General features: G+C 40.7%; 1 protein-coding gene across 1 annotated transcript; it reads left to right on the forward strand.

The window, feature by feature from the left end:
* Positions 1-884: 884 nt before the first annotated feature.
* On the forward strand, positions 885-25,189 carry gchfr (GTP cyclohydrolase I feedback regulator). Its single transcript, XM_072569327.1, is given in 4 exon segments — positions 885-920; positions 922-987; positions 15,611-15,705; positions 23,930-25,189. Coding segments are annotated over 4 exon segments (333 nt in total). The 3' UTR covers positions 24,066-25,189.
* The last annotated feature ends 121 nt before the right edge of the window (positions 25,190-25,310 follow it).

Raw genomic sequence — 25,310 nt, forward strand, 5'->3', positions numbered from 1 at the left:
AAGCATTAGGATCATAGAAAAGCAAATACCTGCTCAGATCCACAGAAATATCCCACACAGTTTGAGTGCAATTTGCATTAAAGCAAAGGAAAATCAGTTTGGAGAGATTAAAATTGTTTTCCTTGGAGGAGAAGTTTGAGAGGAGATTTGATAGAGGTTTTCCAAATCATGAAGGGTCCGGATATAGTAGATCCAGAAAACTATTCTCACTCACGAAAGATTCAAGAATGAGGGCACAGAGCTAAAGAAATTGGCAAAAGCAGCAAAAGGGATAGAGAATAAACATTTTCAGTTCACTCATTGTTATGGTCTGGAATGAATTACCTGAGTGTATAGTGGACCTAGATTCAATTGAGGCATTCAAAAGATAATTAGATAGTTATTTGAAAAGGAACAATATGCAAGTGTACAGCAGGAAGGTGACAGAATAGCACTCAGTGAATTAATGATTCCAGCAGCCAGTGCAGATGCGTGGGCTGAATGCCCCCCTTCTCTGCTGTGATAATACTGTGTTTTTCATGCAGCAATGTTGCAATAGTCCTCAAAGAGTTAAAAGCTATACAGCTTGATGCTCAAGATTATGAAGATTTAAATCCAGTGTGCTGTCATTGAGTGATTGAATACCCTTAGCTAGATAAAATCTTTAATATCCGCAGCTCACTGCTTTGAGAGATATTGATTTATTCATTATTTTGTTTTGGGTTTTATTAAAAAGTGGACCATATCGGTAGGAGATTTATTAAAGATTTCAAAATGTAATTAGAAAATAAAATATGACAAAGACCTTTATCACCTGAGAATGAAAACTGTGGTTTGGCCTGTAATGCTCAGTCTGCTTAATTTTTGATTTTCCCATAAAGACCTTTGAAGTGCCAGTGGCGACCATGTCTTTAGCTATCCAAGCAAAAGTTGAAGATTGCCATTTGTTTCCAAGTGATTCAAAATCACTGTCTCCCTAATTATTTCCTGCTGATCAAGTCAATCAAAGTAAGCCCTTCCCTCTTCATTTGTACATTTCAGAATCACAAAATTGTTATGGTGCAGAAAATCATTCAGCCTATCATGTCCTCACTGGCTCTCTCAACATTTCAATCTCTTGCATTTTCTCCAAAACCTTGCCATTGTTTCGATTTAAATAATTATCCAATGCCCTTCTTAATGCCTGAGTTGAACCTGTTTCAACCACACTTCGAGGTAGTGTGTTCCATATTCGAACTCCCTGCTATGTGAAAAAAGGTTTCTTTCCCCCCCATTCTTGTCTTTGCTTCTTGTACAAAACTGGTTTAAAACCATGCCCTCTGGCTCTTGTTCTGATTACTAATAGAAACAGCTTCTTATCTATCCTGTCCAGGTCCCTCATTATTTTGAAAATTTCTATTGAATCTCTCTTAAATTTCTCCTCTCCAAGAAAAACAGTCCCGACTTCTCCAATCTTTTTTCATAACTGAAGCCTCTCACAGAACCTCTACAGTGTGGAACATTCTCATAAACCTCTTCTGCACTTTATCGAATGCAGTCTTATCCCTCCTTTAGCGCTGTGCATGGAACTCTATACAATACTCCAAATGAGGTCTAACTAATGTCAACATAACTTCCTTCTGTTGTACACTATATCTTTATTTATGAAATCTAGGAGTACTGCATGCCGATTAACAAGTTTTTCTACGTGACCTGTCACCTTTTAATGCTGTCCGTTCCTGAACACCGTTTTGAATAGTAAACCTTATTTTACATTATAAATCCATGTTCTTTGTCTCAAAATGCATCATCTCACACTTCCACGTATTGAGCTTCATCTGCTACCTACCTACCCACCCACTCCACCAACCTCTCAATGTCCTTTGATGTTTTACACTGTCCTCTGCACAGTTTTCATTTCTCTTCTTGTGTCATCCATAATCTTTGAAATTGTCCCCCTAGATCATTCATTTAAATTAGGAAAAGCGAGAATCCCAATACTGACCCCTGGGGAACCCAGCACCATTTTTCTTACAGCCTGAAAAATACCATTATCCATTATGCTCTGTTTCTAACCCTCAGCTGATTTTGAATTGACTTTGTTACTTTCATTTCACCACCTATCATTTTCCTGACAAGTCTGTTGTGTGCTACTGCATGGAATGCCTTTTGGAAGTCCACATACATCACAGCCTTCCCCTCATCAGAAGTTTCCCCACTACAGAAGTTAAACGGACTGATCTGTGATTACTAGGTTGATATTTACAACTTTTCAACAAGGTCAGGGATGTCTTGGATCGGGCCTACAGGATTCTTAAGGGGGAGAATGAGCAGCCAGTACACATCGGTGTACACTAATGACATAGCTAGGAAAAGGGATGAGGACCTGAAAAGTAAATGTAGCGAGTTAAGTTGGAAGCTAAAAAGCAGGATAAATAGTGTAGTGATCTCAGGATTGCTGAGGATCTAAAATCTGGATTTAGGCTGTTGTCAGGAGCAACCATTTAATGCATGCTTTTACTAACTAAAAATGGCTTAATACAACTAACATAAAATAACGTAACAAAATGGCTTCTAGGAGCAACGGCATCTAACCCTGCTGAAAACTGCACTCCTGAACTAATTGAAAGAGATCAGCAAACAATGCTCTGTTCATAGTATGAATTAACTAAGAAAGATATGACATTATTAAAGTATCCTAATTGACCTTGGAAACCAGGTGCAAAACAAGTCAGTTCCCAGGAAATATGATTGGCTTAATTTTATGTCTATTTGTCATATTATTTCATTTTATTGGATTAATTTTGCAATTAAGGCTGTTCTGTTTGTTAAGAGACCTATAAAAGTTGTCTGTGTTTTAAGGTTGTGTGCAGCTTTTCCAGGTGTTTAACCCCTGTGTTGCTGGATAACCTATGCCCAGCGTCAGAATAAATTGTTAAACCTTGCTAAAAGAGACCGAGCTGCTAGTGTTTATTTGACCGATTGTGGAACTGAGAGGCCCCTCTCTGGGGTCTAGATCTTCACATATAAACCCTGTAATTCCCATAGCTAACCCATCTAGATGGGATTTTCAAAGTTCTAGCACGTTGGTTTCCATTTCAGGATATTAAAAGAAGCAAGTGAAAAAATTTATGTGTTGATTATATTAAAGATCTTTGGATTGAAGTTGTAAATGACAGTCCATTATTGAGTACATGAGGGAGAAAACATAAATTAGAGTTGAGAAAAGAGTTTTTTTTATTCACTTATGGGATAAGGGCGTCACTGGCTAGGCCATTTATTGCCATTCCTCATTAGTCACGGGACAGTTAAGCATCAACCACATTGCTGTGAGTCTGCAGTCACATGTCAGCCAGACTAGGTAAGGAAGGCAGTTTTCTTCCTTAAAGAGTATTTGTGAATCAGGTGGAGCTTTTCCTGATAACCAACAAAAGATTCATTGTCATCTTTAGACTCTTAGTTCCAGATTTTTAACAAATTCACACTTCACCATCTGCTAAGGCAGGGTGTGAACCCAGGTTCCCTGGATTAAAAGCCTAGTGATAATATCACTAGTGCACTGCCTCCCCATGGGAATTTGGAAATATTTGTTTGAGGAAACAACTAGCATAGTGAAGGTCTTGTGATTTAGTGGGCAGTGTCCCTGCGCTCAGCCAGATACTCCAGGTTCAAATTCAACTTTAGGACTTGATGGCCATAAAATCTATGTTCATAATGCAGTCAAGCATGGCGAGTATCAACTTGCAACAAATTCCAATAGGAAGCAATAAGGACACAGAGATCCCTGATCAGCCTTGTGATGGATAGAAATTAGAGCCCCTACCATCATTATTTTTTATTTCAAAATTATACTTTATTCATAAAAGACTTTATTTAAAAGATAGTCATTAGAGCAGTTAAATTCTGTAAAGTCTTTACTTATATAGAACAAACAAACCAGAGGTATTTACTACTTATACAAGATTATATTTGTGTACATTTTGAGGCACCAGGAGTGTCTGATAACTGAATGGACCCCCATTGTACTTTGGCAGAAAGACTACTATCCACAGGTCCAACACGGATTGGGACAAATAATGTAATTTCTGACTTCGGATCAAAAACTTGGCTCCTCCTGGTGATTGTCATGGAGCTCTACCTCCAAGGCAGTGAACTTAACAAGAAAAAATAGCGCAGTGAATAGTTTATCTATGAATATTTCCTGACAGGATCGAGAACATATTAGCCAAAACTGGTGCACATGAAATGAGAGAGAGTGAGGGGTGCAGATGCTTGAGATCAGAGTCGAGAGTGTGGTGCTGGAAAAGCACAGCAGGTCACGCACCATCTGAGGAGCAGAATAATCGACGTTTCGGGTATAAGCCCTTCATCAGAAAATTCGATTCTCCTACTCCAAGGATGCAGTCTGACCTGCTGTGCTTTTTCAGTACTTGGGAATTGAACATGAATAAACTGGGGGGCATAAAGTACAGAGGGTAATAGATAAAATTGAGTGGCTAAATTATACAATGATAAATGTAGAAAGTATGAGACTGGATCCAAAACAAAAGTACGTAATATTTGTTGGCAGAAAGATTACGATTTGTGGAGCAATGTAAATTACGTGTCTGGATGAAAGACGGGAAATTGTTTTTAAATCTCAAATGGGTTACAATTCCAGAGGCTATAGTCAGTTGTTCAGAGCCGTGGTCGGCCCATCTCGGGTATTCGAGAACTGCAGTCCTCGTTCGGTTTCAGGCACTGAATCTGGTGTAGCCATGCCAAATGACCAAAATGATACACGTTAAAGCAGGTAGTACAAACTGCTTCAGCTTCCCGCTGCGGGGCCCGAAATGTCGATTTTGAAGCTCCTTGGATGCTGCCTGAACTGTTGTGCTCTTCCAGCACCACTAATCCAGAATCTGGTTTCCAGCATCTGCAGTCATTGTTTTTACCTCCGGGGTTAAATCATGTTGATTCTCATTAAAGAAAGATGAAAGTGATAAACCTGTTTGACGCACATGATTGCAAAATACCAGTGGGTTGGCACATTCTTAGCAGCTGCATTTCCACAGTTTGTAAACCAGTTTCAGGAGATTGCTGTGTTTTACTTCAGTGTTATTACGTGAGCTCAGGTAGAGAGTGATTGGCTGGAGTCAGAGTCAGTGAGGAAGTTACACCATCCGTCCCGGGCCGCGGAAAGCCGGGGGGAATATTATTAACGTAACAGTCAGAAGCACCAGGAGTCCAGAGGCTCAAGAATGCCTTATGTCCTCATCAGCACTCAAATCCGATTGGTAAGTAAATGTGCACATTGCATATCGTCTGTGTGTGCGAGATGGGTCTCATTTGCACTGGGGTTATCTGCGGGCACAAGTCCTTGCTCAGTTCTCCTCAACAGCTGGCAAAAATAGCTCTGTCCCCGACTCTAACGCCGAGATTAATTTGTCCCTTGCGGCTGGTGTTCAATCACCATTTACATTGAGGTATGGAGGATGTACGGGAAGTAGGAAGTATTTGATGTGACTCGGGGTTTCTCACATTCATCGTGAAAAGTACCATCTTGGCCCAAATTAAATGACCGAGGTTGACCTAATGCTCGGAATTGTTGCTACTCCTATGTTTTGTTCTGATCCCACCAAGTTGTAAGTACTGGGGATTGAAATTGACAACACAGAAGTAACTAGCTGGAGAAGTGGTACCTGTTAACCAAACAACATTGTCAATCTACAGACTAATTCTTTCGATGGTGGCTAAACCAGAATACACTTAACATTGGCAAGATCATAGGTAACCAGTTTCACTTCAATTAAACCTATACTGCAGCCTCCAATACCAATCCCTCTTGTTATCTACACAAATATACAGTCTCAGTATTGAGGTCAACCATACTGCCACTAACATTCAGTCCAGAGCTAAGCTGGTATTCACCTCAAAATTGACAACACCTTTATTGCATTGTTGCCCACCCCCACTGCTCTTAAAATTCCTTTCATGTCTTTGCTTCTTAGGGGCTTAACCTTTGCAAGTACAGTAGTCATAGTGTCATACAGCACAGAAACAGGTCCTTTGGCCCAACTCATCCATGCAGACCAGGTTTCCTAAACTTAATTAATCTCATTTGCCTGCATTTGGCCTTTTTCCCTCTAAACCTTTCCTATCTATGTACCTGTCCAAACATCTTTTAAATACTGTAATTCTACTCACCTCTATCACTTCCTCTGGCAGCTCTTTCCATATACACCACACCCTCTGTGTGAAAAGGTTGCCCCTCAGGTTCCTTTTAAATTTTTGCCCTCTCATCTTAAACCTATCCTCTCTAGTTTTGAACTGGGGAAAAGACCTTGGCTATTGAACTTATCTAGACTCCTTATAATGTTTTATAAACCTCTTAAAAGTCACCCCTCTGACTCCTACACTCCAGGGCCAAATTATCTCAGACTCTCCTGCTTCTCCTTTCTCACTCAAGCCCTCCAGTCTTGGTAACATCTTTATAAATCTTTTTGCACCTTTTGCAGTTTAATAATATCCTTCCAATAGCAGGGCAACCCAAGTTGCACGCATTACTCCAAGTGTGACCTTACCAATTTCTTGTACAACTGTAACATGATGTCCCAACTCCTTTAATCAACTCTGACTGATAAGGCAAGCTTGACAAATGCATTCTTCACCATACAGTCTAGCTGTGACACCACTTTTAAGGAACTATGTACCTGTACCTCTATGTCTCTCTGTTTGTTAACACTTCCATGGACCCTACTGTTAACTGTATAAGTCCTACCCTGGTTTGTCTTTCCAAAATGCAAACCTTGTATTTATCTAAAAATCCTTCTACCATTCCTCAGCCCACTGGCCCAGTTGATCAAGATCCTATTGTACTCTTAGATAATCTTCTTCACTGTCCGTTATACCATCAATTTTAGTGTCAACTGCAAACTTACTAACCTATATTCTCATCCAAATTGTTTACATAAATGGCAAGCAACAATGGACCCAATCCTTGTGGTATACCAATGGTCACAGGCCTCCAGTCTGTACAACAAGCCTCCAGCACCAGTAGCTCAGGCAGCTTGTTCTAATTCTGAACTAAGCCCTCTTTTCCCTTCCCTATTCATCCATGTTGAATGTCACTGCTTTGACATACTGTGCAGTGAAATTGTATTTTGTTTCTGTCGGAAAATTTGTTTTACTGTTGTTTTATTTGGCCTTGGACCTGAACAGTCAGAACTGGTAAAGGCACAGTCCTCTAAAAACGTTAAAAGATTAAATTAAATCTTTTTATGTGGACAGATTATTGGTGTAAGCTATTGGTGTCTCCTAAATAGATCTTATCATTTTCCCACCTTTCAGGGATGCCCAGACTGGTGTTGCAAACATTGTCCTCTCAAACTACCCTCCATTACTCTTCAATTCCCAATGTTTGAAACATTGCAGTATTATATTCCTATTTGCTTTGTTCATCTGGTTCAAGTTAACTGCACCTATCTCCATTTGTCTGCTCTACTGTTGGCATCTGCCTTTCTCTCCCATTCCGAAACTAATTCTTCAAAGCTTCACTGTCTTGAAATATATCTCAAAAGCCTCCATAATTCCAATTGCTTTTGGAGGGGGCCGGGGTGAAAATGGGCAGATATTGTAGATAAGCCTCCAAAACAAACAGGACTCTGTTAGAAAGTAATTTTTCACAACAGATTTTGCAATAAGGTTACGATAATGTTAAATGCTAAGGTAAAATAGTATGACTACCATTAATATCACAACTTAAGGGAAGAAAATAAAATTGGAACAAGTTTCATCAGATCAAAAAACTCTAAAGCACAAAGTCCAAATGCCGGTTACAAGTGTTGGTTTATCAATAACTAATTCTATCCACTGCAATATCGCCATGAATATTCAAAATCACTAGCCAGCCTAACAGGTTTCTACTGGTTGAATTGTACAACTGACTAGCTTTAGAATAAATACCCATTAATTTTATGGTTTATTAAATTATCTAATTTGTCTTGTTTTGAGAGAGAGGCTGATTTGTTTTCAGCAGGAAAAGGTCCCCTTTTATGTGTTATTAATCAGTGCATTGGGTTTTACTGGGCAGTTCTAATCTTATCATAACTTTTTAACAGAAGTGGGAAAGTATTGTTACATTTTTATAAACGTCTTCAAGATACTGTCTTCCAGGGCCCCTTTCAAGATTTAAAACTTCCTAACTGCTCTCCATCACTCCAAGTGCTGCCTGACTGAACTCAGCTGACCAATTAGTGCAGTGGATTTACCCAGTGGTTCAACAGGAGAACAGACCTTCACATTTAATCACCTTGTCAAAATTATATTTTAAGTTTATGCTGTGTTATGGATGAATTGGATGTTAGTCATAGAGTTAAGCATCACAGTAGGTACACTCCCTTGTCTTTTCTAAATCACACAACAAATTTCACCTTTTCAAATATTTATCCAACTCCTTTTCAATAAGAACTAGTGAATTTGGTTCCAACACATGTTAAGGCAGTGTATTCCAGTGGGTTGATGCCTTGATTGGATTTGATAATAATGATAGCAGGTCTTAAATTGTAACATTTTTCAAGTGGGAACTAGTACATCAGTGAACCTGGATAACAGAACGCACTTGGTGCAGTTAGAATATGGGTGACAGAATTTTGGATGAGACTATGTTTGTAGATGATGGGGGAGGGGATAATGACAAGAAATATATTGGACTAACTGAGTTCAGTGCAACAAAGTGGCAGCAACATATTGACAGGGAACCTTGTTTCAAGGGTGGAAGTAACATGGTCTTAGAGATGATGTATGTGATCAAAGTTTATTTGAAGTCAGGTGTGACACCATGTTTGTGAACAGTCTGGTTCTGCCTCTAACAGCTGCTACACTGAGGGACAGAGTAAAATACAATTACAACATTTAAAAAGCATCTGGATGCAACATTTAAAAGATATCTGGATTGGTATATGAATAGGAAGGATTTAGAGGGATATGGGCCAAGTGCTGGCAAATGGTACTAGATTAGGTTAGGATATCTGGTCAGCATGGACGAGTTGGACCAAAGGATCTGTATCTGAGCTGTACATCTCTATGACTCTATGTGGCAGGGGCCAAGGATAATAGCTATGGACTTCCTAATATTTAGTTGAAGAAGACTGTTCATCCGGTTCTGGATGCTGGACAAGCAGACTGACAATGTACAAGTAGTAAAGTGGTTAAAAGGGGTGGGGGGTAGGAGGAGAGAGAGTGAGTTTGGGGTCATCAATTAGATATGGAATCTGGCATGTTTTTAAATGAGATCGCCAGGGGATTACTAAGTAAGGAAAAAGATGGAATCAATTAAAGATCATTGTAGACACCCTGGACAACAGTCTGGGAGCAGAAAGAAAAGCTGCTGCAGGTGATTCTCTGTCTACTATTAGATAGAAGACCGGAACTGGAAAGAACAGTTACACCCAGCTAGATAGTGAGGCATTGGTGAAGGAGTAAGATAGTGTGGTTAACTCTGAAAAGGCTGCAGATAGATTGAAAAAGACAAGGGGGATAGTTTACCATGGTCACAGTCACATAGATTGTCATCTTTGACATTCATAAGGATTGTTTGGATACTGTGGTCAAGCCAAAAATCTGATTTGGAGCATTCACACTTGGAGTTCAGTAAAAGCTGGGCACAAATTTGGGAAAGGATACAGGAGGTTGAGGATGGTTTATCAGGACAGTATGTTCAATCGTTTTTTATTTTGCAGAAAAGGATGATGACAGATTTGAAGCAGCTTCATATGATTTGGTTTAAATAGGTTACTGGCAGATGCGTCAATGAGCAATTAATAGAGTTTCTGGTTTTGTCTTTTTACTTGTACCTGCCTGAAGTAATGAAAGAATTCTGAGTCTGATTAAATGTTGCCAAGTTGTAGCATTAATACTCCTCCTCCAGCCATAACCTCCATAAACCTACACAGATGGTGGTCTTTATGAATTTGCACCAAGAGAGGAAAGGGCACTCTCAGTGTATGTTAGCACAGAATTCTGAGATCTGCAGTCATTATGCCTGGATCTTCTGAATTTGAAGTGAAAATATTGCTACTAAATCGAATCACTAAATCAAAGCTTGTTTCAGAAATAGATCAAAACTAATTGAATATTTAAGAAAGTTTTAGGATATGAAGTGCCTTACCAGACAGAGATTGCAAAATTGCAATCCAAAGTAGCTTTTAAGTGGATACCATAAGCTGTAAATATTTTGAAAACTAATCAATAAGTTTATGAAGCAAAAGGCAGAAAAATGAGATCGACAGGAGTTAGCCCCTTCACCAAAATTCATTCGCCTTTTTTGAGTGCCTTTTGTATTTTCCTGCTAGCTCTAAATGATTTCTGTATTCTAACTACTAAGGCTCGCTACTCCTCTTCATTTACGAATTTCTCACCATTTGTAAACACTCAAACTTGTCTTTCTTTTTTGGTTAAATGGATGACCAACACTGAATATCATTTTGCTCAGTCAGTTTGTCTGTATCCACTTACAATTTCTTATTTCCACCAACGTTAACCTGACTTAACCAACTGAAAACATGCTGCATGACTGTCTATTCCAGTTGATAAATAATGTGGAAAATTGACTCCCAAGGCAATGGGCCTCAATCAAAAAAACTGCTTTTCATTCTTTATCACAATTTCGTACCTCCTAGCCAGTTTTTACCCCACTTAAAAAAATTATCTCCAATTCCATGTGTTCTATTTGCAACAAATAACCTCCTTCATGCAACCTTACTGAATTCCTGTTGTGTTGTTACCAACAGTGAAAAATAACAATACATTGATGTTGCTATGTGAGTCTTTGTTTTTTGACAGCTAGACCCTTGCATTCCCTCCTATACTTACTCTAGGATTTATTGTAGTTAAACGGCAAACTGAATTATGAATCAATGGATAGTGTTGCTTTTAATACAAAACTAATTCATTTTCAAATCATCTTTTTATAACATCACTATATTTCTTAACTAATAAATGACTAAGTTTATTTAATTTCCCGATTATTTACACTATTGAGTGCATAATCTTTGCTGATATGCCGAACACAAATGTATACGAAGATGTCATCTATAAGCTGTTCCACTGTAAGACAACTGTCATAGAGTCATAGAGGCATACGGAACAGAAACAGACCCTTCGGTCCAACCAGTCCATGCCGAACATAATCCCAAACTAAACTCGTCCCACCTGCCTGCTCCTGGCCCATATCCCTCCAAACATTTCCTATTCATGTACTTATCCAAATGTCTTTTAAATCGTGTAATTGTACCCATATCCACCACTTCCTCAGGAAGTTTGTATCAACACATGAACCACTCTCTGTGTGAAAGATTTGCCCCTCATGTCTTTTTAAAATCTCTTTCTTCTAACTTTAAAAAGTTTCCCCGTAGTCTACAAATCCCCATCCTAGGGAAAAGACAACTACCATTAACCCTATCTATACCCCTCATTATTTTATAATCTTCTATAAGGTCACCTCTCAACCTCCTATACTCCAGTGGAAGAAGTCCCTGCCTATCCAGCTTTTCTTTATAATGCAAACCTTCCAAATCCAGTAACATCCTGCATTCCATATAATTCATGGCTGTTCTATATAAAATATACATGACATTGTCACATAATTCATTGTATTTTCTATATATAATATCAACTACATTAGCTCCATTTTGCTTTATAACGATAACAATAAATTTGAATCATAAGTTAGAACTGGTGATTGAAAAAAACTGATTATTGTATGAACATGACTTGCCAAGCCTCCTTTGTCGGCAGCTTTCAACACCTGACCTCTACCACCTAGAAAATAATCTGCCCTTCTTATCTGGTCTGGCCTGTGTCTGAGTCCAAAGCACACAATGTGATTGATTCTTAACTCCCCTTTGAAAATGGCCTTGCAAGCCACTCAATTAATTAAACTGTTACACAAAATTCATTAAGGAATAAAACCAGATGGATCACTCAGCATTAACATGGATACTGGAAATAACATTTGCAGTGCCATATCCAAACTTCCTTAGAACAAGCTGAGGGCTTGTGATAAAATTGGAAGAACTGTCCCACGTACTAGTCAAGCAACAGCTTGACATTGTCTGTAAGATATAAATCAGTGAGTATGACTATGTCCCAGACAGCACCATCATCATTCTTGTGTATGTCCTGCCCCACTAGCAGGATGATACACCAGGATGGCAGCACTGGGGCATTCAGCAAGAGTATATTGCCCTGTGTGTCCACAACCTGACTCCAATTCCTATGAGGTTTCATAGTATCAGGTCAAGCACTGGACTTAATAATGATTAACACCTACTGCCCTTAACTGATGAATCAGTGTTCCTCCATGTTGAATATCCTTAAAAGAAGCTCTGAGGGCAAGAGGGTGGAATGTATTCTAGTTGGGGACTTCGACACCCATCATTTAGGGTGGCTTGATTTGAATCACAAATCCCATCTGAAATCTGGGCATTCATGAAGTGCCGTGAACTATTAGCTGCAGCAGAATGTATCTAACCCAATCTTGGTTTTATGCAGAGTGCAGAAAAGCATTCCAAGAGCATCACACAAAAAATGAGGTTATGGTGAAATGAGTAGTATAATGTCACTGATCTAGAAATCCAGAGATCCAGGCTGCTGCAATGAGGTCATTAAAGGAATCATTCTCGCATTGGCAGGGTGTGACTACAAAGTACTTGGGCCCCAGCTATTCGCTATATATGTCAATGATTTAGATTTGAGCACTGTTGGGCTCTGTGACACAGTGGTAGTGTCCCAATCTCACGACAAGAATACAGATACAAATCTCACCTGTTGTGTAGTGTGTGTTATATATCACAACATATCTGAACAGGTTAGTTAGAAATATCTACAAGAATCTCTAGAAATTGCAACTAAGATTTCTTGTGGCACAGTGGTGATCTCTCTACCTTGGAAGCAGGGTTCAAGTCCAACCTGGTCCCAGAGGTATGTTGTAACATTCAGGAGGTGGGTTGGGGGGTGGTGCACAGTAGTAATGTCAAGGGATTAGTAATTTTGAACCCCAGGCTATTGTTCTGGAAGTCACTAGTTTGAATCTCACCATGGCAGATGGTGAAATGAGGGCTGTTGCGGCATAGTGGGAGGGGAATTACACCATGCTTAAGTCGCACCTGCTCGAGATTAGGTAAACCAGGCCTGCATCTCCAGGGGTCAAAGAATAAGAGGTGATCTCCTAGAAACCTACAAAATACCTAAAGGGATAGAAAGGGGAGATGCAGGTAAGATGATTTCCTTGGGTGGGGTGTCTAGAACCAGGGGACACAATTTAAAAAGATGGCATGCAAATATTTGAGTATGTATGAAGGTAGCAATTGGTCGATTTCTGATTGCCAGTGGTTTACACGGTTATTGGAATGGGATGGCTATAAGGCATTGATTAGCTGTAGTCAGCTATTGAAGGGTGGTGCAGAATCAATGGGCTGAATGGATCACTCCTATTCCCATGTTCTCCTAAATTACCTGAATTCGTGCTGGGTCTGGTTCCACAGATGCTGCTAGCCCTCCTGTACTCCTGTACAGCCTTATTTATGTGTAACCCAGGTAGCTATATATTGACAGGCTAGTTGATCGTGAAGGCATCATACAGGTTTGCTTTCCTGCTGGAGTCACACGATAGAGATGAGCAGTATAATGCTTCCTACCTCCCCAACTTTATTCTAGCCGCCCACACCACCCTCCCCCAACTGGTTATGCTGATTTCAACCATAAGGGGAGGCTTTGGCATTGTGATAATTTCATTGGATAGTAATCAGACTAATGAGGACATGGCTTTAAATCTCACCATGGATAATGGTGACACTTTGAATTCAATAAGATCGGGATTGAAAGACTTGTCTCATGGTGATCATGTAACTATTGGTGGTTATTCTAAAAATCCATCTGGTTCACTAATAGCTTTTATGGAAGAAAATCTGCCATTCCTTCCTGGTGTAGCTTACATGTTACTCCAAACCCACAGCAATGTGGTTGAGTCTTAACTGCCTTATGGGCAATTGATGATGGACAGTAAATGCTATCCTAGCCAGCACATCGAAATCTCATGAATGAATTAAAAATATAACCAGCACAGACCAAGGATGTATTTAGGATTTGCTTTACGTGTTTTAGCAGAATGGATTACCAGCAAGCTCCAAACTAATTTCAAATAACTTTTTCACCTTTGATAACAAGCTTAAGTCTTGGGAATAGATTATATTAAGATCACAGTTTATATCAGGATTGAGATATAACCCATGACAAAATTTGGAGGTAATAGCAGTTTGGACAATGGTCTGGCCCTGAAAGCAAAGGGTGAACCTTGCATTTGGTTCGAATGATGATTTACCTGATGATAAGTATATACAAGTAGAGGAGAGAGAGTCTTCCAGACCCATCATAAGCAAGCAGAGTCCTGCATGTATTGATCCACTAGGATATTATAAATCTATCACTGTTACTCAGTGGAAACTGTGTTCACCTATATTTCTCAGTTGGAATGAAACTGACCCTTTGTTGCTGCAGAGCACTCCCATTATCACCCTCCATTCATATGGGCTGTAGGAGACTTTCTTCAACTCAGAATTTGGTCTTTTTTTTGTCTGTGCCAGCCATCCATTTAGTCACAGAGTTGTACAGCACGGAAACAGACGCAACCAGGTCCAACTTGTCCTTGCTAACCAGGTATCTTCAACTAATCCTGTCCCATTTGCCAGCATTTCTGTCTAAACCCTTCCTCCTCTTGTACCCATCAAGATGCCTTTTAAATGTTGTAATGTTCTTTATCCCATTTCCCTCAAACTGTCTCCCCCTCAAGTCTTTTATCTCGCTCCCCTCGATCCAATGTCCCCCACTTGGCACCGACCCTCCTGCCTCTGGGAAGATTTCCTTTCTCACTGACTCAATTGAATTGTGATTCTGAACATTTCGAATCAATCCCACCTGCTCCCAATCTTCTCTGCTCCCAGGAGAACGATCCTGGCTTCTCCCAGTCTCTCCTTGTGAACTGAAGACTAGAATCACAGAGAGGTAGGGCGCCCTGTAAAAAGGGTGTCTTCACTCAAACACTTGTCACTTACCTGAAACTTGTTCCCCTCCCATCTCGAAGGGGGTACATTTGCAACAGGGCAATCCAAATCCCTTTCTCTTTTTGTTTTCCCCTGTTCAAATAATTGTCCACATCCCTTTTGGATTCTGTTTCTATCACTGTTTCTAGTAATGAATTGCATAACTCAATATACCTCCAGTGCGAAGAAAAATTGCTGACATTCAATTATATTCTTTGGTAATGATACATTTGTCTTCTAGCTATTGCAGTATCATGGTAGGGCACACCTAGATCTCACTGGCACAGTGAACGAATGTTTGAATGCTGTTTGTACAAAATATGGTACAAATTTTCAATTGCAAAATTGTGGTGACGGATGCATCTGGGTCTAGTTTGCACTGTGTTGGGCTGGGGGTGCCTGCTGTAATTTGAACTCGTAAGTTTAGGAATTTCTGGAACAGCGTGCACTGTCTGGGAGGTTGGAGTAAATTTTGTGTTGACCAGTGTAAGCTAAACTCACCATCACGGCGGGAGGGGAGAGAATATGAACCATGTCCAAGCAATTTCAGAAGTAATAATATCTCTGTTTTACAGGAAACTGGGCCCACAATTGTGGGCGACGAGCACTCGGATGAAGAACTTATGAGATACCTCGGAGCTGAGAAAACTACTATGTTAGGAAGTAACTTGTGAGTAAGGGTGTGTTAGAACACTTCATTTACTCCTGCTCTGGAGTTTTAATATATTTTACCCCCAAATTTTGTCTCTTCTCAGCTTGCGAACTGGCTGTAAAGGGACAATTTTAGAGAGTTGTTGGTGATTTTTTACCCCCCCCCCCCCACTTTCTCAAGGAGAGGGAACTGTAAGACCTCTGCTTGTACCTCACCAGAGTTTTGCACTGAGGTTGTATCATGCCCCTGCCATTCCATGGCACAGCTCCTCCACCAATTTTTTTATTTGTTTGTGGGATGTGGTCATCACTGACCAACTCTAAGTACCCAGAGAGCAGTCTAACAGTCAACCACATTGCTGTGGGTCTGGAGTCACATGACTAGGTAAACATGGCAGTTGTCTTCCCTAAAGGACATTAGTGAACCAGATGAGTTTTTCCTGACAATCAAGAACATATTCATGGTCATCATTAAGACTCTGAATTCCAGATTTTTATTGAATTGGAATTCCACTATCTGGTATGGCAGGATTTGAACCTGGGTCCCCAGAACATTACTGTGCCTCTTAATTAACAGTCCAAGTGATATCATTAGACCATCACTTTGCCAACTACCTTGCTCTTTTACACTGACCTATTTCCCTGAACTGTCAGTGACAATATAATGGTTTGGAGTGAGTCGTGAAATTAAGTACAGCAAGACCAATTGTGAAACTTTTTAACCACTTTCCAACTGTTTTCTGGGAGTGTGACTCACCAATAAATAATAGCCTCACCCTGCGAAAAATAACTAAATCTCAACTGAAGCCCTAATGCTGGAATCTCCTAATACATTCATTCCAACTGGAAGATACTAGATACCTAGGATCTCCCAATACTAGGAAGGTCAAGTACACAGAGCTTATAGGGAAAGTAAGGACTGCAGATGCTGGAAGTCAGAGTCAATGGCTGAAGCTGAAAGACCACAGCAGGTCAGACAGCATTGGAGTAGCAGGTAAGTCAACTTTTGGGATGAAACTCTTGGTCAGGACTGAGGAGGGGGAAGGAATCCAGAAATATATAGAGGGAGGGGATAGTGCTGGGGGGCTGGGGGTGGGGAGGGGTAAGGGTAGGTGGGATGGTGATAGGTGGATGCATGTAGGGAATTGTGATTGGTCGGTGGGAAGGGTAGAGTGGATAGGTGAGTAGGAAAATGGATAGGTTCGAACAGGCCAGGGAGGCGAGGAGGACTGGTGGAGCTAGACATAGGATAAAGCTGGAGGAGGAGGGACGTTGAAGCTGGTGAAGTCAATGTTGAGGCCATTGAGCTGGAAGCTTCCCAGGTGAAATATAAAGTGATGTTCCGCCAGTTTCTGTTTGGCTTCACTCCAACAGTGGTGGTGGTCAAGGATGGACATGACACCGGGGACTTAGAGAAGGATGTGTGGTAGGATGAGAATGTGGGGAGAGGAGTTTGGGTGTTTGTAGCTTGGAGGGAATTGGGGACACAAAGGTATTTGTAGCAGTGAGGTACATGCCAAACAAGAGAGAGGATTTTAAGCGGTTTGGTATAATGCAGAATTAACCACTGATTTCTAATGGTTGGGGGTACAGTACTACCAGTAATCCTCTTTACTTTTTTGGGACTTGAACATAGGCCTCCCAGTGCAGGGGTAGAGACACTACTACTGCAACACAAGAATACTCTTCAACAATAAGAAGCGAATTGTGGAATGTTTGAAGTAGTTATTTTGGGTAGATATTGTAAACGATAGTGAAGTATGAAGACATTTAAATAGATACTGTATTATTTTGGTGTTATTAAGAGGAAAACATTTTCATAACTTATACCAAACTGGACAGGTTGATGGAGGGCTGATGAAGAAAGAGTACATTCTAACTAGTTAATTTCATTTCCATAAGACCATAAGACATAGGAATGGAAGTAAGGCCATTCGGCCCATCGAGTCCACTCCGCCATTCAATCATGGCTGCTAGGCACTTCAACTCCACTTACTCGCATTCTTCCCGTAGCCCTTAATTCCCCGAGACAACAATAATCTATCAATCTCTGCCTTGAAGACATTTAGTGTCCCGGCCTCCACTGCACTCTGCGGCAATGAATTCCACAGGCCCACCATTCTCTGGCTGAAGAAATGTCTCCGCATTTCTGTTCTGAATTTACCCCCTCTAATTCTAAGGCTGTGTCCACGGGTCCTAGTCTCCTCACCTAACGGAAACAATTTCCTAGCATCCACCCTTTCCAAGCCACATATTATCTTGTACGTCTCTATTAAGTCTCCCCTTAATCTTCTAAACTCCAATGAATACAATCCCAAGATCCTCAGCCGTTCCTCATATGTTAGACCTACCATTCCAGGGATCATCCGTGTGAATCTCCGCTGGACACGTTCCAGTGCCAGTATGTCCTTCCTGAGGTGTGGGGACCAAAACTGGACACAGTACTCCAAATGGGGCCTAACCAGAGCTTTATAAAGTCTCAGTAGCACAATGGTGTTTTTATATTCCAACCCTCTTGAGATAGGTGACAACATTGCATTCGCTTTCTTAATCACAGACTCAACCTGCATGTTGACCTTTAGAGAATCCTCGACTAGCACTCCCAGATCCCTTTGTACTTTGGCTTTATGAATTTTCTCACCGTTTAGAAAGTAGTCTGTGCTTTTATTCTTTTTTCCAAAGTGCAAGACCTCGCATTTGTTCACGTTGAATTCCATCAGCCATTTCCTGGACCACTCTGCAGGAAATGTCTAGATCCTTCTGCAGCCTCCCCACTTCCTCAGTACTACCTGCCTGTCCACCTATCTTCGTATCATCGGCAAACTTCACTAGAATGCCCCCAGTCCCTTCATCCAGATCATTAATATATAATGCGAACAGCTGTGGCCCCAACACTGAACCCTGCGGGACACCGCTCGTCACCGGCTGCCGTTCTGAAAAAGAACCTCTTATCCCAACTCTCTGCCTTCTGTCAGACAGCCAATCTTCAATCCATCCCAGTAGCTCACCTCAAACACCATGGGCCCTCACCTTGCTCAGCAGCCTCCCATGTGGTACCTTATCAAAGGCCCTTTGGAAGTCTAGATAGACCACATCCACTGGGTTTCCCTGGTCTAACCTGCTTATCACCTCTTCAAAGAATACTAACAGGTTTGTCAGGCATGACCTCCCCTTAGTAACTCCACGTTGACTTGTTCTAATCAGACTCTGGTCTTCTAAGAATTTAGAAAACTCATCCTTAATGATGGATTCTAGAATTTTACCAACAACCGAGGTTAGGCTAATTGGCCTATAATTTTCCATCTTTTGTCTTGATCCTTTCTTGAACAATGGAGTTACAACAGCGATCTTCCAACTTCAAAACATTAGTAGTTAATTGTGAATTCAATATACCATCCTGAAAATCAGTATACTATAAAAAATTGATTTTTGCCTCATGACAGGAGTTAGTTATTTTCGATAGGTAAACAATATGTGTGTTTGCAAAGTTTGCTATGATTGTGCAATTTGCATTTCAACAGAGACTTGAATTGGAAGCTCATCTTGGATGTATTAGGATTAACTATAATCAGCTCCATTTGCGTCCTAAATGGAGGAAAGCATATCATTACCACTCATTCTGTCACAAAGCTCAGGAACAACTGTGACTGAATCCACTACAGCTGATCAAACGATGATAGCAGCTACCAGAGTAAACTCTGCATTGGACCAAAATATAGAACCTCTTTAATTATGCACAATGATTCATCAAATTAGCCAGTGAAGAAAAGAGTTGCAGTTTTTCTCTGTTTCTATCTATGGATGTTAACTTCCTTAGTTTATGTTTAAAAAAAGACTTTTTCTCCGCTGATGCCCAGCGCAGTATAAGGGGAACATTGCACTGTCAGGGTGTCATCTTTCAGGTGAGACAGTAAACCAAGGCTCCATCTGTCCGGTCCAACATGTGTAAAAGATCTCAGAGCACATTTTCAGGAATTATCTCCGGTATTCTGTCCAATACTTCGCCCTCAATCAACATCACAGAAAGATGATCTGGTCCTTATCACGTTGATGTTCGTGGGGGGTGGCAGTGTGCATGCTGCCATGCTTCCTACAATAAAAACACCGTTCTACACTTCAAAGTATTTCGTTGGCTGTAAAAACAGGTCTAGCGAAACACATGTTCAAGTCTTTCACTTATCGCTATAACCTTTATTCCCAAGAAAAGTTGAAGCCTTTCAGTAAACCATCAGCTGTTGGAAGTGTGTTTCACCTGTCCATGAGGGAATGCTACAGAAAATCCATAACTCAGAAATCCGCTCAGTAACAAGTAATGAGGTTGATGTGAATGATTGGGAATGTCATTCTGACGGTTTGTGGGAGGGGGGGAAAGAGGCTGAACTCCAGCCCTTGGAACGATGCCTATGGATCGAAAGGTCATGAGGATGGGGTGGGACTACACTTTCAAGCCGCCAACAGTCGGAGCGCGAGCGGAAACGTGATGACGTATTGGCGGCATGGCGGGAAGGGGCGTGGTGAATTGGGTATTTAAATCCCCCAGTGCCGAAGCGCGAGGAGGCGGAGACAGCGGGCTGCAATATGAGTGACGTCAGGGGACAGGTGCGGCTATGGAATATATTCCCCCAGACTGATGGAGGAGGCAGATTCACTTCTCGCTTTCGAAAGGATATTCCAAAATATAAAGAAATGATTTGCAGAGCTATGAGGAAAAGGCAGGGGCTAGCATTAATGATTTGCTCCATTAGTGAGAAAGCAAAGACATGGGGGAACCGAATGGCTCTGACTGTTCCATGACACTAACACGAATTAGTACAACTAAAATTAAATCAAATCCCACTGATAATGATTCTGAAACTGCCCCATAATCCTAAAAACCCTGGTTCACTCATCTATTCATGAAGGAATCTGCTTTCTTGACCAGGTCTTGCCTTCATATGACGCCAGCTCCAAATCAAGGTGGTTGACTCTGTAAACAAGCTATCCAGATTGGATCAAACCACAGGGTGGCCACATCTCCAGAATGAAGAAGATTCAAATTGGATGCAGTTACTATAGATCTGAGTTTTTCCTTTCTGAGTGAATTGGAGTTGGGGTTGACTTTTGAAGGACTGAATGGCCTTTGCTTTAAATCCTATTTTCCTATATATTCCACCTTCTTCATGTTTTGTCTGGTTTTGATGCTTTGTGTAAAATCATCAGCTGGACCAGTGGACTGAAGAATGGCAGATGGGAGTTTCATTTTGATAAATGTATAATGTTACATTTTGGTATGGTAAACTAGGACAGGACTTACACAGTCAGTCAATGGTAGAGCACTGGGGAGTGTTAACAAGATCTAGGGATACAGATTCATAGCTCCTTGAAAATGGAATCACAGGTAGACAGGGTGCTGAAGAAGGTTTCCAGCATGCTTGCTCTCATCAGTCAGAGCACTGAATATAGGAATTGGGGCAAGTTGTTGCAGCTGTACAACACATTGATGAGGCCATGTTTGGACTACTGCATGCAGTTCTGGTCACCCTACTATAGGGAAGATATTATTAAACCAGTAAGAGTGCAGAAACTATTTACTGGGATGCTATCTGGACTGGAAGGTTTGAGGTTAAAGGAGAGGTTGGATAGTCTGGGACATTTTCCCCTGGAGTAGGAGTCTGAGGGGGTCACCTTATAGAGTTTTATAAAATCATGACGGGCTTAGATAAGGTAGGTAGCCAACAGCCTTTCCCCACCGTACAAGAGTCTAAAACTAGAGGGCATAGGTTTAAGGTGAGAGGGGAGAGATACATAAAAGTCCAGGTCGGGAATTTCTTTCACTTAGAAGAGCATCTGGAATGGGCTTCCAGAGGTGGGTGGTGAAAGCGAGTACAATTTTGTCATTTAAGAAACATTTACATAGATACGTGGATGATAGAGGGATATGAGTTGGGTGGCACGGTGGCACAGTGGTTAGCACTGCTGCCTCACAGCGCCAGAAACCTGGGTTCAATTCCTGCCTCAGGCGACTGACTGTGTGGAGTTTGCACATTCTCCCCGTGTCTGCATGGGTTTCCTCCGGGTGCTCCGGTTTCCTCCCACACTCCAAAGATGTGCTGGTCAGGTGAATTGGCCATGCTAAATTGTCTGTAATGTTAGGTAAGGGGTAGATGTAGGAGTATGGGTGGGTTGCGCTTCGGCGGGGCGGTGTGGACTTGTTGGGCCGAAGGGCCTGTTTCCACACTGTAAGTAATCTGATCTGAATCTGAAACAAAGGCAGCAAATTGAACTAGTTTAAATTGTGAAAACTGGGCAAGTTGGGTTGAAAGACCTGTTTCCATGCTATAGGCCTCTGTGAAATAGTGAGATCTAAGGAGCTCCCACACCTAAAGGCAAATCCATTGCAGCCAACTTACCCATACTTTCAGATATCAGCATATCCAGCAGAAATTTGTGTTGCCAAGGGTACAGTTTTCCACAAGAAAAGAGTATCAACTCAGGCATGCAGAGTTACCAGTGGAGGATAAATGAGCTTCAGAGAATCTCTCTCAAATTCCAGAACAGGCAGATCTGAAATGAAAGTAAAACAGATAATGCTGGAAATAGTGGAGTAGACAGTGTCTGTGTGGAGAGTTAACATTTCACCTCAAATGACCTATCACTCACTATGTCACAACAGGGATTAAATATCACAGCCGGAAAAGATATTCTCTGATAGCACTGGAATGTTGTTTTATTGTTCAAAAGGCACACTGCAGCAATTTTTAATCAACGTTTTTTTAGGGATGTCACAACACATTTCTGGAACATGTGACTTGAACCCAGAACTTTGTGGTCCAGGGATATGGCATTACCACTGACACAAGATTCCTACATGCCATACCATATCCTTGTCATTTATGTGACTGCCATCTAGGGCTGACACCAGTATATTCTGGGTGCTTGAAAGAAGTGAACACTGCAACAGACCTAAAAAAGACCAGCCTTGACAATCCTGACTCCCACTCAGAGTTTGTCAGCGAACAGTTGGCAATGAGACAGTATAACATGAAACTATCTTCAGTTGTAATTTATCAAATTGGAATTGTACTTTTCACACTTTTTAAAATAACACATATCAACCATGATTCAATGCATTCTCTGCACCCTCCCCACAAAATATTGTAACTAAAGCACGTACCTAAGTGGCACCACACACCGTATGTAAAGCTGCAACAAATCAGTGGGAAGGGATGAGAACTCATCATTTCCCAGTCGATCAGGTAACGTACTGGCACTTTTACCAATTTAAACTCTACATTATGTATTCTGTAGTATATGAGTATTCCCTGAAGTCTGCTCCTTTGCTTTTTTACTTGAGTTGGTCCTGTGTATATTGGCAAATTGCTCTAAATATCTTGCTTCACTTTGATCACAATTGTGTTTATTTTCTGGAGACAAAACCAGCTCTCTCCTCATGTTACTTGTTCTCCATAAGCCCCACGCTGACCTCTGCTGAATCACAGTTAGAACTGTTTCAGGACTTTTAGATCCAATTTCTTAGTTTTTATTCCTATGGGAGGCCTTAAAGTGTATTGCACTGAGAATGGATGTCAATCCAGAGCAGCACACGATCTGATAACTTTAAAGAACTCTGAGGCTACTGCAAATTGTCATGATACATGAGTGACAGATATTGCAGTGTCTCAAAGACCAGGAAAGGGAGTTAGCCAGCCATAAAATCCTGCACTACTTCATTGTAGGCCAAGTACACTTTTCCTCCACTGAATGCAGTCACCAAGTATTAGACAAAAGGAGAAGGGAGCAAGTGAGGCGATTGTGGTATTAGAGTAATTAAAGAGATGGGAAAAAATGAGACTATGGTATTTTTCTTTTGAACGGGAGATGGGTGGGTACAGACAAGATGTTAAATAGATGAATAAGAATCCTAAATATGATAAGTTTATGGGGGTTGAGTAGTGAATGTGTGGGACGGTGCAGCATGGAATACAGGCAGCTGAGGTTTGGATTATGAACTACAGGAGTCTGACTAGGACAGCAATAGAATAGTAGAGCCTGTAGGTGATAGATGTGGTGATTCCAACATCAAGAATGCTAATAATTGAGTGTGTATAAGAATGAAAATTCCGTTTAAAGTAAAAGAAAGTGACCTACCCACAAGAGAGGGGCTTCAGCATACAATACATTTTAAGTCAAAACCTTGATATGAAAGTAGTGATTTAAGAAGAAATACACATTAATGAGAGATTAATTCATATTTGTATCCACAGTTCGGAATTTCGTGTGAGAGATCCTCCACGGCTGGTGCTGGACAAACTGGAGGCAATTGGCTATAGTGTGATCAGCATGACCGGGTTAGGTCAGACACTAGTCTGGTGTCTGCACAAAGCTTCGGATAAATCTTAGCCAAATGGAATCTCTACCATTATATCAGTATCACTAGTCTGAATGGATATCGAGACAAGATTATCGCACATATTGCTTAGAGACTTTCATACAGCATATATTCCATCAGAAATGTTTCAAAGACTGAGGATACACTAATGTCCTCCAATCCCTACTTTCTCGCATTTCACCAATTTTTATGGAGTATAGTCTTCATCCGACAGACATCCTAAATGTACGCACCTTAGTGTTCGATGTTTCACGGTTTGATTAGATTTATCACTTATCAGACACATACACTTTGCAGTAAATGCTACCTAATGATCAAGAGCATTTTTTTCAGATTAACTTTACCCCCTTCCTAGTTCTGGTCACTAAGAACTACAAGCAGACATGTTTAGTGACTAAACCTTAAAAATCCGAATGGCTTGTCACCATATTGAACAATATAAATAACAGTTAATAGGGGAGCTAGCACCACAAGGCACTTGAATATTCAGTTTGAAATTGATAAATCCTATGGGAATGAGACTCCAATTGTACATAACGCTTACTCCCTCTGTTGGAGTGTGATTTCTGCTTAGTAGCCAACAATGTCGTAATATTATTGCAAAAGGGAGCTTGTGGTTGATGACCAGTATTACACTGGGATATAGCTTGCCCAATTTATCCAGCTTGCTAAAGACAATAAACAGCTGTGCTGTTCAGCCCAGGGAAGTCCCACATTCAATCCCTTGCTGCTTCTAACCAAGAGTAAGGGAAGCAAAGATTAACTGGAAAACCTACTGTTACCCATCATTCAGTGATCCATGCTGGGAATGAGTGTTAATTTTCAATGTGTGAAATTGCTCATGTCCTCTGCAGTTGAGCAACAACATATGTAAGAGTTACTGTGTTTCAAAGGAATGAATTGTTCGGGAGGCACTTACTGAGAATGATGAGGTGCCATATAAATGCAAGCTTTATCTTTTTCTTTGCTGACGTTCACTGTTCAGTTTCACAATGGAATCATGCCCTTTTGAATGAGGGTCAACTAAATAAGAGGATGATAATTTACAAATCTGTTGTCTATCATTTTGTTCATATACAACTGATCATTAGAACTACAATAAACATCTGGAGATCAGCTCACATTTCAAACTCAACCTTTATAAAGCTGATACTTTCATTCGCTTTATTTTGTGTTTCTGACAATCTGTGCATCATTTGGCTAATGATGAGAGTTTATCAAACATTCATGGCTCCATAGGTAAAAAGAGAGAAAAA

This window comes from Chiloscyllium punctatum, chromosome 4 (assembly GCF_047496795.1).
Source record: "Chiloscyllium punctatum isolate Juve2018m chromosome 4, sChiPun1.3, whole genome shotgun sequence".
Taxonomy (NCBI): Eukaryota; Metazoa; Chordata; class Chondrichthyes; order Orectolobiformes; family Hemiscylliidae; genus Chiloscyllium; species Chiloscyllium punctatum.